We start from the raw sequence: 14,376 nt of genomic DNA on the forward strand, positions 1-14,376 counted from the left end.
TTTGATGCAGGTAGCCAGCTAGTTTTTACTACTTTATATACAGTTATAAACAGATTTGTTCAGTGGTTCCCAACCTGAGGGTCGGGCCCCTGTAAAGGGTCACAAGATAAATCTTAGGGGTTGAGGTGATTAATGGGAGTACAGAACAGAAGAAAAAACATCATTGCTTCACAAATTTGAGATTTTAATCTTTGCTTTTTGTGAAATATTGCATAATAGTTTCTCTTTAGTTCTCACACAGTTCTAATGAAATCATCTGAGAAGTTTAGAGGGAAATTGTCTATTTTCTTTAACTGCTAACAACTTATAGATATTTGAAACAAGACAACAGTCCCCAACTACGCTAACACTTTATTTGAAGGGTTATGCATAAGACTAACATGACGTGTCATTAAGACGAAGGAGCTTTATGCATGCATTAAGTGTCATTTGGTCAGTTATGTCACCTTTGATGCAAAGTTGACATTGTTTGAGATGTTTTTGACAAGAACACAGGATTGCTTCTTCAAACAGAGGCCCGACATGTTCACCTACATTTTGTAGCTTTGGGGGGAAAAAACAGAAACAAAAGAGGATCACTTGTTCTTTAAAAAAAAAAGATCATTTATGTTCAAACGGGAAGTAAGGGAATAGTTAAACAGTTTATGATACTGATTTATAAATACCTTAGTCATCAACTTAAGTGTACTTATTATAGGGAGGAGTTTTCTACTTTTTTTCTTTGCTGTGAGTTTCAGACATCTCAAACAATGTCAACTTTGCGGTAAAGGTGACATAACTGACCAAATGACACTTAATGACAACATTCATAAGCATCCATAAAGCTCATTCATCTTAACAACAGAGGTCATGTCAGTCTTATGCATACACCTTCAAATAAAGTGTTACTCCAACTAGAGAAGAGATCACAAACCAGAAAGATTAAGAAACCACTAGTTTACTCTGAAACAAAACTTTGCATTTTATAGGCCTATAATGTGCTTATTTCATGTCATGTCTTAGTCTGTAACTTAATAACTACAGCTGTCTGATAAATGAAACACAGTGAATAGTACAGTGTTTGCCTCTGGAATGCAGTGAAGTAGAAGTATAAAGATGTATGGAAATACTCAAGTGAAGTACCTCAACTCAACTACAGCACTTGAATGTGAATGTGAGGCTTATAATATCAGTTAAAGCCGTTTTGTGGCACCCTGCTCTTATCTCTGCGACTGTTTTGACACTATTCAAATGTCCCAGCAGTGCTACTATGCGTCTCAAACTTCTTCTTACTATTAAAGTGGTATGAGTCATCTGATGTCTGCAGCTTGAATTGGGCTGCAGGATATTGCTATCCAAGAACCTCATGTGTCAATATGTGGCTGTTGATAAGACGGGGCACGAATACTGCCAAGATAAATACTTATTCATGGATTGCACTTTGTCGTAAGCAGTTTAAGTGGTTTTAAGCCTGCAATAAATGCTTCGTTTTAAGCACACTCAAACATGTGAGTTATTAATTAGCATCCATTTTCCTTCTTTGCTAGTATAATGTGAGCTGTTGTACTGAGTTCATGTCAATGATTGGAGACACAAATCTTGATTGCACCAACAAGGGGTAAACCAATTTGACAGATAATCCAAATATAACTTTTATTGCATTGCAATAATAAACGCTGATTAACCAAACAGCTGGAACATTGTCTATTTAATCAATGATTCATTTTATGTTAATATTTCAAATAGAAGAAAATTAGCTCAATAAACTCTGTGAGGGTTATTTTTGGCTTATGTGTGTCAGCTGCATGTTTATTAGATTATTTAATTAAAATTATGAATCTTTGTTGCGCCTTGAGCATTCAGAATCCCCAAAGTCTTGAAAGGTTATATAAATATATTTTATTTTGTGTGAAAAACATTTCTTTTTTAAAAGTCTTTTTTAGGACCCTGGAGGCTCTGTGTTAACAGATTCTTCATCATTAATTAAAAAAAATTGACATACAGGTATTTTCTAGAGGGGTTCCCAGGCTCATGGACAACCTGGAAAAGGCATAGAGTTTCTAAAATCTAATTTTCCATGCCTATAGAAGACATGGAATTAGTTAAATCCATGAGAGTTTTGGAAAAGTAATGGAATTTTGCTGTGTTTTATTAAATTAATTACAGTAATCTCCCAATGGATAGTATGTGTGACATTAAGTTTACCATAATGTATCTTTTTTTTATGTTCTGTGTCTCCCTCCTTTTTGACTTGACAATGCATTAAAAATGAATTTATCTCATGCTTGATAGAAATTAGATTTTTTTATTCAAACAACCGCCTGAGCTTCAGGCTACTTGCTTATTTTGCCACATTAGTGTCCAGAATTACATCCACTTGGTAAGGAAATTTCATTATACTGTAAGTTCTTGAAAGGTCAGGGGAAGGTTTTGAAATTTTGTCCTTGAAAATGAGAGTTGTGGGTAATACTGTAGAACTTTGTGGTCTGTTTAGAAATTTCCACATTTCTCAATTTGGACTTTTTCTTGTGAAATGTTTTTGTAATTTCTGCATCGTCATTCTGTGTGAGTAATCAGATGAAACAAGCTGAAAAAGAAGAATCATTCTGTGGTTGAAGTGCACATGCTGTCTGTGATGGTGTGACAGAATTAGTTTGCCTTCTTGTTAAAGAGTCACAGACCAAAGATACTCACAGCCGCTGCCTCAGACTATACACTCAATATGATGTGTAGCTTTACTGCTGATTCACTCATTTGGAGAAGTGCTTTTGTCTAAACGTCTGTTGTGTTTTGTGTCTTCTTAGGCAGAGCCTTCACCAATGAAGACCACCTGGTACTGTCCTCTGGATCTGGTAAGACCAGAGTGTTTTTGCACAGGATAATGTGTCTGAGAGCCAGTATGAGTATAAAATAGGGTAACTGTGTCAGGGACTTGCCCCGAGGCCAAAACAGGATCGTTAGAGCTCCATGTAGCGTGTGAGAAATGAGTCCAAAGCAGCTTGATTTGGGTGCTTCTAGTTGAACAGATTATATCTCAATCATTTTAGTGAGACTATCTAATGGTGCGGGTCTGTTTGGTTTAGTAAAAGGAAAAATTTAAGTTTAGTTCTTGGAATCAGTATCAATCAATCAATCAGACTTTATTTGTAGAGTACTTTTCATACAAGAGAGATGCAACACAAAGTGCTTTACATAAAAAAGGAGAAAGTAATAATAATAATAATAATAATAGTAATAAAACATAGAAACAAGCAAACACCCTCCACCCATCCCCAACTCTCCACCCCTGACCCTCCATCCACCATCCCATTAATAACAAAGCACAATCTGAGGAAGCTCCATCTCAACGTGGAGCAGTGAGGAAACACTGGGGGCAGGTTGGAAATTAATTAGATAAAAAATAAAGGTAAGATAAAACAAAATAAAATAAGATGAGATTTTTAAAAAAGTAAATTATAACAATAAAGTTTTTTTAAAAGCTAGATAAAAAATATAAAACAATAAATAAATAGAGTATATATATATATATATATATATATATATAGACTAATAAATAGTAGAAAATAAACAAATAAATAAAAGAGAAGGTGTTATAACACTAAGATAAAATAAAATAAAATAAGAAAAAAATAAATAATAACAATAAAAAGTTTTTTAAAAAGCTAGATAAAAAAGATAAAACAATAAATAATTAATTAAGCAAGTAGAGCATAATATATATAGAGACTAATAAAGTAGCAAATAAATAAAAAGATGTTATAACACGTAGATGCATGAGCAAAAAATCTCTAAAAAATGGTTTTAAGTAAAAGCCAAATTAAAAAGATAAGTCTTAAGTTTGCTCTTAAACAGTCTCTGATGGCCTCAGGTCTATCAGCAGTAAAAAAAAATATACATTTAGGCTGTTTATTCCTCACAATGTCAAGCATCTTCTAAGAATTCAACATTCATAATGATTTTAATGCATTCTTGGCAACACTTAATCTGTTTTAATCTTTGTTCTACAGTCCACTGTGGTGGAGGAAGAGGAGGATGGTGTGATCTACACAGTGGTGGTCAAACAGCAGCATGGTGCCCCCAACAGTCTGACGGTAAGTCATGTGTGACTGCGTCAAGACAAAAAAATAAAAATTGTAGTTATTTTAATTCCTTTCTTTCCTTCCTTCCTTCCTTCCTTCCTTCCTGTCTTCCTTCAGTCTACGGTTTCTCGCTCCCAGTGTGTGAAAGCAGGAACAGAAGAGAAGCTGGTGCTCCACCTCCTTCACTCCTTTTCCATGGGCGACTCGTCCTTCATCACCATCTTCCTCTCCACCTATCGATCCTTCACCTCCACGGGAAGAGTGCTGGACATCCTCACTGACAGGTTGGGCAGTTTGTTTTTATTATTGATAAGCACAATTTTCTTTGTTGTCTTTGTCTGGTAGGATCACTGCAAAAAAGGTGTGTCTAAAAACAAGATAAAAACACAAAATCTGAGGGAAATGATCTTGCTGCATGGACAGATAATTTCACTTGACATGATTTCTTAAATTAAGATTATTAAATCTAGAAATAAACATGTTGTACGCTTAAAATAAGAAATTAACTTATTAATTATTAATGTCATTAACAAATAATTGTCAGTGCACTCTGCTCGGGCCAGTTCATCGCTGCTTGCTGCTTTAATTTATCGTGTTTTAAGAGTTAATTTCTTATTTTAAGCGCACAACATGCTTATTTCTATTTAATCATCTTAATTTAAGAAATCTTGTCAAGTGACATTATCTGTCCAGGCAGCAAGATCATTTCCCTCAGATTTAGTGTTTTTATCTTGTTTTTAGACACACCTTTTTTGTAGTGATAATCTGGTTTTCAGGGAGCACTTTTGTTGGAAGAGGGGAAAAATAACCAGTAGCACTCCCAGGTGCGCTCATGCACAACAACCACAGCAGCTGTCAGAATGCTGTCCGGCCAGGTTTCTGCAGTACGAAGCAGTGAAATCTCATACTGATCCTGTCCTGTGGGAGCGTGGGTGGAGAGAGGGAGACAAAATCTTAAGGCTTAACCCAATCATGGCAATTGATCTAAGGCTGCGTTCCAGAGAACTCTGAACTGAAAAATGTTCGGCCTCCTACTAGATAAAGTACTATGATAACGTGCAATGGAACGCCACTAAAAGTAGGAATACCGACTTAACTTGTGAACTTGACGTCATGAAGAAGGTGTCACCACACATGAAAGCTCACATTATAAATTGTAAATCATCAACTAAAAGGCAACGTTAGGCATATTTGCCCCCATATTTAATAAAATTATACATATTTTTATATAGTCAAACCTATTTGCATACGTTTCCATGTACAGAAGTGCCGTAAAATAACATGTATAATACACTCCGTTAGCTCAACCATCATTTCCCAGATTCAGATTCAGATTTGACTTTATTTATCCCACAGCGGGGAAATTTCTTTGTTACAGCCGCAGAAAATCACACAATATTGAGATAAGATAAAAAACAATCTAAGAAAAGACATTTAACAATATACAAAATATACAAAATAATAATAATAATATACTATATACAACTTAGTGCAAATTAAGTGGAGAATGTGCAGAGTGCATATATGCAAGAAGCTCAAATGCTGAGAGCTCAACTGTGTACACACTTGGCTAAAAAAAACAATGTCACAGATGTTGTTGTTTTTTTGTTGTTTACCTTTGTAGTATGCACCCTGAAAATAATAAGGTTGGAACTGACCTTGAACGCAGCATAAAGCAGATAAGGCTTTTGGTACAAATAATAATTACACAATTAAACAACTGGTTTCTTCACCTGCTGTATTTATGTGAGCATGGTAGATATCTGGCACGTGTGTTGGGATGCCTGAATAATCTTGGACAAATGAAAGGGAAAGCACTTTATCAGACTTGTAAAGATCCTGAAAGACGGATTTGGATTGCGTCGTCACAGCTTCATATCAGGTAGACACGCTAAATACAGTTAATGCTTTAATTACGGTGTCAACACAATCCATTACTCCTAAACAGTCAAATGTAATGTTTGAGGCGGTGCCTTTTGATATTAATTCAGGCAGTAATGATTAAGGTAACTATATCGACGATACAGACTAGCTAACTGTTAGCCAAAGCTACATACAAGTTAGAACGCTGGTTGCTATGCTAAGGGTTACTGTGAAGACACTTAGTAGTGATGGGAATTTTGGCTCTTTTTAGTGAAGGTACTGCAGGTACCAGATCGGCTCGGGGTCCTTCGTCTGTTGATTACGTCACACAATATGATTGGCTGTACACTTGAATGGGGGTTCAATGTGATTGGCTGTACAACGGACAGTTGTGATTGGCTGTACGTCATGGCAACCGGCTGCAGTCATAGCAATGCTTGCCTGTGGCGAAACCAAAGTTCAAGTTGTGTATATTTGTGTGCTAAGCAGCAATAAACTGCTTTTTATTTTGACTATAAGGGTGTGGTGTGTGGACTCCTGTAAATGTACATAGAATATGAGAATAATTGTGTTTCTGTTGGATATGTGCGCCCTCTTATTCACAAATCCACATTTTGTTCATTTACATCCCTCCAAGCTTGGATGTTCAAAGACTCTCCATAGTAGGATGAGGGAAAGTTGATCAGGTGATTATAGACGTTTGAATACAGTTCCTGACTCATGTAGGTTTAGTTACTGCCAAGTCCCTTTAGGAGACTAGCGGCAGGTCTGTTGATTTCAATGGGAGAAATGAAAGTGAGCACAGATTTTGACCAAGTCTTTTGTCCCAGAGTTACCAGAATAAAAATATTGGACCCATCACAAGCCACATCTTGTGAACATTCTGACACAGAAATGGCATTGTTGATCCATTTCACCCGAAGAAAGCAGTTGAGGACTTCCAAGTAATTCTTATGCATGGAACTTGGAAGTCGAACTTTTGGGCTTCATTCACCACTAAGTTTTTAAACTTTTATAGGGCATAAGCAGAGCCTATCCTCCATACACTTCATAACCACAAATATCAACCTCATGGTGGCACTAGAAGAAAATCAGTAGTAGGATTCATCATTTTGGAACCATGAATGTCTGCATAAAACTTCATGGCAATCATCCAGTCATTGTTGAGATATTTCAGTCTTGAACAAAGTGGTAGACCAACTGACAGACATTACCATCTTTAGAGCCACACTGCTAGTGCACTAAATACTAACGTGCAGATAAATGGTTACATTAGAGTCTGCAAAACTGCATGATCAATATACTGTACACCTCATTTCCATTTTTACAAGATAAATCGAGTTTTAGTTTAGCTTTGCAATTTGTCTCCAAGCTGAGACTAATTTAAAGAGCAGTATCTAGATTAATTACCTAACTTAATTCAGAGACACTTCCACAATGGAGGAAGCACCTGTGTGCGATTTAAAATAACTGCAACATAATTCAGCAAACAGACTTGCTTGTAAGGGCTTTTCCCCCCAACTATAACTCTTTATTAAATAACGGAGGCATTTGTATGAAACAGCTGTTTGAAAAGTTTTTCCAAAGATGCAACACAAAGGAGAGTTTAGACTCCTGGCAACATGCAGTTTACCTGTAAACATCAGGACAGGCTTTGCTAAAAAGCATCTTGAGAAAAACAAGCCATAAATAAAATGCTCACAGAGAGTTTTATTTATGACACAGCAGATGCACATATTTGAAGTGATTGATATTTATGTTTAGGGGTTTTTTCTGCCTCACTAACAGATTGGAGAACCCACCTGGGGACAGCGAGAGGAGCCAGATGAGACAATCTTTCAACAAGTGAGTTTTTGAAAATGCGACCAAATGTCTTTGTGTTACTTCTACTGCTGGCATGCTGTGTGTTTGTGTGTGTGTGTGTGTGTGTGTGTGTGTGTGTGTGTGGCATAAATAAATCTTCAGTTTTGCTTCTTGCTTCTGTTTTCAGAGGAATTATATTATTTTTTTCATTTCAAACTGGTGAACAAAAGATAGCAACAAGAAATTCAAACAATCTTAGCAAGCCTATTTCTTTGACATTTCAAAATATAGATGGTTAAATAATAGAAAAGATGTTGAACTGTATTAACCTTAACAACTGTTAAGATTTTTACGTGGACTCTGAGGAGTGCAGTCCTGATCTCTGGCTTCCACTAAATTAAAGACTCTTGTCTAAACCCTTCGAGAACGTGATTTATTGGAAACTTTTTAGATTTGTTTGCAAACATCAATACATTCAATCAATTCCAATTTGCTACAGCTTGTTTATCTGCTTCTGTCAACCTGCACCACCTCAGGCTCTATAAGAGATGCACATCACTTCTTTTACTCCGAGCAAACTTTAGGATTGATTTGATAATGTTCTTTTCCTTTTCGTAAAGACCAACACAGACCAAACTTCTTTTTTTTCCTCAGACCTCTGAAAAGTCTAAGAGACTAAGGCTAAAAAAGCAAACAATTATCATGTTTCTGATGACCCACGATGTTAGAGTAACATCCTCTAAAGCTGCTGAATCATGTCCTTCTTTCCTCCTCCCCCCTGCAGAGCGGTGTGTACTGTGTTTAGCACGTGGCTCTCTGAGTATCCTGAAGACTTTAAGAGTTTGGGGGAGCCCAATCGCCTGCTGCGCCTGGCTCCCCTCTTCCCCAAGGACACCTCGTCTGCAGTCGACCTCCGCGCTCGCCTCCTCAGGATAGCAGAGGAGCTCAGCGAGAAAGCCCTGCTCCCTGACGCCCGCAAAGGTCTGTAATTTAACTGGGATTTAAATGACACAGTTAATGTCTCACTAGAAGAAGTTTCATGGAGAAATATGCTTCTCTGCTCCCAAAGTGGAGCTGCAAAAGACAAAAACTATAACATGGGCTGGTTGTGGCCTCCTTGATTAGACAACCAAACAGCTTTAGAAATATATTTTCAGACTGCTATTGTTCTTCTGAAACAAGGAGGAGTTAAATTAAATCATTTTACTTAAATATTCTGTACATTAGAGCTACTCTGCTATGAAAGCAATGGTTGCAATAATTGCTCTACTTTGTGTTTAGTGCTGTGGCTCAGTTGATAGATCGTAGGTTGGTGGTTCGATCCCCGACCATGGCAGCCTACATGTCGAAGTATCCTTGAGCAAGATACTGAACCCCAAATTGCTCCCGATGCTGCGTTCATCGGTGTGTGAATGAATTCCTGATGGTGGTAGGTGCCACCAGTATGAATGTGTGTGTGAATGGGTGAATGAGCGTAGTGTGTAGTGTAAAGCACTTTGGATAAAAGCGCTATATAAGTGCACTCCAATTTACCATTTATTTACCAAATAATTAGAAAATGTTTGCATGCTGACATGCTAAGATAGTAAGGACAGCATGGTAATAAGATAAGATCACTGTAAACATAATTTTTTCAGCATTTTAATTGTGAGCTTGTCGCCACACTAGCATTACTTTCAATCTAGTTTCTCTTATCCTGTAATCTCAAGATAATGAGTGAAATATCTTATTATCTTGACAAAACACAGTCATTTTCTCATTTAAATGTGATATTTATCCAGTTTCCTTGGGTTTTCCTGAGATGACTAAGCTTTTATCTTGAGAAAACGGTTCTCTGGAACAATACGACATCTCTATTACACTGGACATAGTGAAGGATCAGTGACTGGGGAGATGTGGTTGCTTATATTTTAATCTTTTATATTTTTTATGGAACAGCTTTATACTTTGCAGATCAGACCGGTTTAAGCAGCCCTCTTCCTGACGCCTCCAAGTTTGAGCCCACCAGCATCCTCGGATTCCCTGCAGCGACCATCGCGGAGCAGCTCACCAAAATAGAGACAGTGAGTTCTCTTTATGTTTTTGATGGCGGCATGAAGTAAAATATTGATCAATTATACTGGTGTGATAGATCACAGTTCTTAATTTAAAGCAAACAATAGTCATATGGTTTATTCTGACATTTCCAGAGTATGATTGCATGCTACAGTCTGTAGCTCTGCTTTGAAGTCAGTGTTGAGTCTGTTAGTTAGTTCAGTTACAGTCTGCTTTTTTCTTCATCCTGTTTGTGTCATGGTGAACCTTGTCACCAGTGACGTTTTCAGTTCTGCATCACGCAGAGTGTAATATCAGCACTTTTTGGATAGGCTAGCAAATCATCACCAGAAAACCTTTTTATTAACTTCATTTTTGCCCTACCTCCAAGAGATCTCACACCTTCACTCACCTCAAACAGGGATGATCTCAAATGAATAAATATATACAAATAAAAAAGTTTTTGGGATATCAATGTACTATCTTGCTTCAATAGATGCTCTATCAATTTCATCGTCTTGAGCATGTTCACACCTGTACTTAGAGCTGTCAACCTGTGATCAGATCAACCAGGACCGTGTTAATACTTAGTGTTTCCATTACAGGCCAATGAGGCGGGTCTCACTCGCCTAAACGCCCCTAATTTGAATACGAGCAGTCCCAAAAGCCGGTGAAGCAGTGTTGCCAACTTAGCAACATTTTGTTGCTATATTTAGCGACTTTTCAGACCCCACTAGCAACTATTTTTTCAAAAAAGCGACTAGCGACAGACCCAGCGACTTTTTCTGGTATTATTGGAGACTTTTGGAGACTCCTTCTTACTCTTCTTAATGAGCCGAAGGGCCGGTGGCTCCTTAAGAAGAGTAAGAACGAGTCGTTGCTAAGCGATTACGCGGTGATCGAAAACCATATGTCACCTCCGGAGTCTCATAAATCCCTCTGGGGGGCTTTTTGTAATGGAGACAAGCTGAGTGAGCGGACATTTGAGAGCGCGTGGCCTGAGACTTTCCCAGCGGCCACTCTTCCCCCTAAAGGGAACACAGCTACTAAGTGTGAACAGGGCCTCAGAGTACAGGCTGCTACGTCCTGCAAAACCATGTTTATCCAGGTAAAACACCAAGATTTTAGGGAGTCTCAACATTTTCTTGTGGATACATTTCTGTTTTTCTGCTCCATTTCACTCACTGATAAAACGCAGCTTCCCTCTGGAGTCACTTATTTGCAGTTTCATTGTTGTTCACACCAGCAACAGCAGTTTGTTTAGAGTACACAGTATTAAAGTGGTACTTATAACCTCGTAACATGAGCCACTGTGGCTGCAAACACAAACAGAAAGGTGCCACCCACTTAGAGTCAAACTGTCAGCACAAAATTCAAGCAGGAGGACCTCACAGTGCAGGCCACACGATTTGTGATTTTTAGAAAAACAGGCTGTTATTTATAAATCTATATGCTGTCATTTACCAGGAGCTGTTTGTCCGTCTGGTCCCATACCACTGCCTTGGATCACTGTGGTCTCAGAGGGACAAAAAGGGGAGGGAAGGTGTTTGTTGGTCCGTCCGGGCCACCGTCCATCAGTTCAACAAGCTGGCAAATGCAGTTTTAGCATCCAGCCTTTGGTCCACGAATCTGCGCAGCCAACAAAGAGCTCGACTGCTGGAGAAATGGATCAGCGTGGCAGAGGTCAGTGTGCAAATATCGAAGGCCACAGCTCCAACGATGCAGGCCATTTTTGCAGGCTAGAAAAAAAAATGTTGCTCATCTTGAAATGAAATTGTTAACAGTATGTCAGCTGGGGTTTCAAGTCTTCCAAAATCCTCAACTGTGCATTTTCCTACAGTAAACCCCCATTAATCCCCTAACCATAATCCTATTCTCAGCTCTGACTATGCACATACCATCACAAATTCACAGTCTGCTTGGTTTCTGCTGTGACTGTTCTAGTAATTCCACTAAAATCAATAGCTGAGAGCGAAACACGTTAATGAAGTCTTGATTTATGGTTCTTGTCTGGACAGAGCTGCTGCAAATCACTAAATAGTGCTCTCTGTTTTGGTGGTTGACCACTTTTAGCAGAAAATAAGAAGAGGACGTGTTAAAAATCTGCATTTCAGAAGACTTGGAGTTCCAGTACACCTTTAGGAAATGGAATAGGAAAGCCATTCTTCATGAGCAGTGCATAACAGAAATTTGCAGCGCCAACAAAATGTGATGTACGACCTCAAGGCAAACAGTAAAGCTTTGAATCTGCTTAAAAACTCCACTATTATACTGAAAGGTGGATTAACTGAGTTCTATAACAGTGTTATGGTTATTGTGCGGTTTCTTTTAAAATACTGAAAAGCTCACAGCAACAACAGGATCTATACAACACACACACACACACACACACACACATATATATATATATATATATATATATATATATATATCTCAATGTATCCTGGTCTTAGTTATTATGATTACAGGAGCAGTTTTATTCTTCTCTGAACAACTTTTACTGTGAATAAAACATCCTTTCACCAATATTCCTGTGTGATGCTACATTTATCATCCCACTCACACACTCACACACACTCCACGATCCTCTTTGGCAAAGTGAGGTATCACTGGTTTGCTGCCAAAGTGCCGTCCTAAACCCACCCCAGGTTTCTTTTGGGACAAACCTCTTTAGCAGTATGCATTATTCAGCACCTCAGGCTGCCACTGTAACTCAATATCAGCCAGACCCACACCCACAGGTGCTCTCAGTTACAGTGTGAGTGTGTGCATGTAAATGACTGTGCTTGTGTGTGTGTGTGTGTGTGTGTGTGTGCTTTCAACAGGAGTGCCGAGCCAGGAAGAACTTCTCCTCACTGTATGCCATCGTGTCTGCCCTGCAGAGTAACCCCATCCACCGGCTGAGGAAGACATGGCAGGACACTGACAGGTCTGCAGCACTTTTAAAATGAATATTAATAGAAAACAATTTTCACTTTAAAGTTAAATTTTCTATTTGCCACTATTGCCTTACAAAAAAAATTATTCAAATAGTAAGGACAGCATGGTAATAAACAACTATACAAACAAAAGAAGCATGAAAATAAAAAGTAGTTTTTATTTGTACAATGATGTGAGATGTAAAACACAGTTGGTATTGTAGAGTTAAGTAATTGAGGGCTTGTATAGACCTCTGCTGGTGACCAAGGAATTGCAGCAGGGCCACTTCAGGTCTGCAGCTCACATTGTCATAGTGGCTTTAAAGTGAAACAATCAACACCTCACTCTAAAAACGGAAAGAAATGTTACTGTGCATGTTGGCTGAGTGTCACACCTGCTGTAAGAGAACAGAGTTATAATTAATGTTATTAGTTTCACCTGTGCTTTCACTGCTATGACAAGTGTGCACACAAGGCACTAGATAATGGGAACAACTCTCCACCGCTGACATAAATCAAGCACAGAAAACACCATGGGATCTATTGTCATCATAACACAGATAAAGCAAAATGAAATCCAAGTAGTCCCCACACTAGAGGCCTCTCTCCTGCTGCAGACACAGAAGCTTTAAATCAGACCTGGGCATTGGCGGCCCACGGGCTCACATCCGGCCCGTTGGCTGTCCTTATCCGGCCCGCGTGAGGTTACCCAGAAATTAGAAATCAATACAATCGCAGTGCTTTTATTTTGAAGATGGTTCACGTATATCTGCCTGCATGCATACCCACCTGCAAAGAAATGCGTTTCACAAAATACAATGAGTTACCTAGGTACCTTGTAAAAAACACGTATTGCTTTTTGCATGAAGTTAATAAATTACTGGTGTACTGCATAACATACATGCTCTATATTGTTTTTGTGGTTTGAATGTATGTTTAGCGGAAACATACCTTCAAACCACACCAATAGGAACCTTGCTAAAGGTAATTTACAGTTGTGTTTAAAATAAATGGAAAAGTGATATAGTGATTTGAGTATTTACTACTTTTTAGTGCTATATTTGATTTACTCCACAGTAACAGTCTTATCATAACATGTATTCTTATTATTAGCAGCTCAAAACCAGATAATTTACTGTATTTTATAAAGCGATTAAATTAATATTGAGCAGAATTGAGTTTAGAGTTTTGGTCTGGCCCTTGGCAACCTTATTGGTCATGTGGCCCCTTGGGAAAATTGTTTGCCCACCACTGCTTTAAACACTCCCTTCCCAGGCCAGGTGCACCTTGTAAGTCAATGCACAACACCTGCAACAGAGCTGCAGGACAGTGAAGAGGACTACATACTCCTCAAGAACAGAGGCATTTGTTCTGTCCAGGGCTGCAAGAAAAGAATGACATATTTCTGTTCTTGAAGCCCTGGGAGAGAGAACACATTTCTCCGTTCTTGACAAATCATCTGGGCAGAACTTTGTTCTTGTGTGGTGTCCGACAACTATTGTGTGATTGGTCAGAAATTTGAATTTGACATGTGCTGCATTGGGAGGGCCCTATGAGGAGTTCTGCACTTGAATTTCTTGTGAAGTATGAACTAACTTTGCTCTTGTTCTTGCCAGATGTCTTTGTTCTTAGAGTATGTATTAGCCTTTAACATTCTTCGTAGCTTCAAACAGCATTATAGGAAAACCACTGTTAACCTT

At 38.3% G+C, this 14,376-nt stretch overlaps 1 protein-coding gene across 2 annotated transcripts in view; it reads left to right on the forward strand.

Annotated features, from left to right (window-relative positions):
* The window catches only part of rgl2 (ral guanine nucleotide dissociation stimulator-like 2), a 41,119-nt gene that overhangs the window by 13,584 nt on the left and 13,159 nt on the right, over positions 1 to 14,376 (forward strand). The window contains exons 3-10 of one of the 2 annotated variants that reach the window (XM_059339007.1): positions 2,784 to 2,831; positions 3,987 to 4,070; positions 4,176 to 4,342; positions 7,710 to 7,766; positions 8,509 to 8,705; positions 9,663 to 9,787; positions 11,226 to 11,441; positions 12,584 to 12,687. In XM_059339007.1, the coding sequence (XP_059194990.1) occupies positions 2,784 to 2,831; positions 3,987 to 4,070; positions 4,176 to 4,342; positions 7,710 to 7,766; positions 8,509 to 8,705; positions 9,663 to 9,787; positions 11,226 to 11,441; positions 12,584 to 12,687 (998 nt within the window). The remainder of the gene's footprint in view (positions 1 to 2,783; positions 2,832 to 3,986; positions 4,071 to 4,175; positions 4,343 to 7,709; positions 7,767 to 8,508; positions 8,706 to 9,662; positions 9,788 to 11,225; positions 11,442 to 12,583; positions 12,688 to 14,376) is intronic. The other variant, XM_059339008.1, reaches the window with a different exon arrangement.

This window comes from Centropristis striata, chromosome 8 (genome assembly GCF_030273125.1).
Source record: "Centropristis striata isolate RG_2023a ecotype Rhode Island chromosome 8, C.striata_1.0, whole genome shotgun sequence".
Classification (NCBI taxonomy): Eukaryota; Metazoa; Chordata; class Actinopteri; order Perciformes; family Serranidae; genus Centropristis; species Centropristis striata.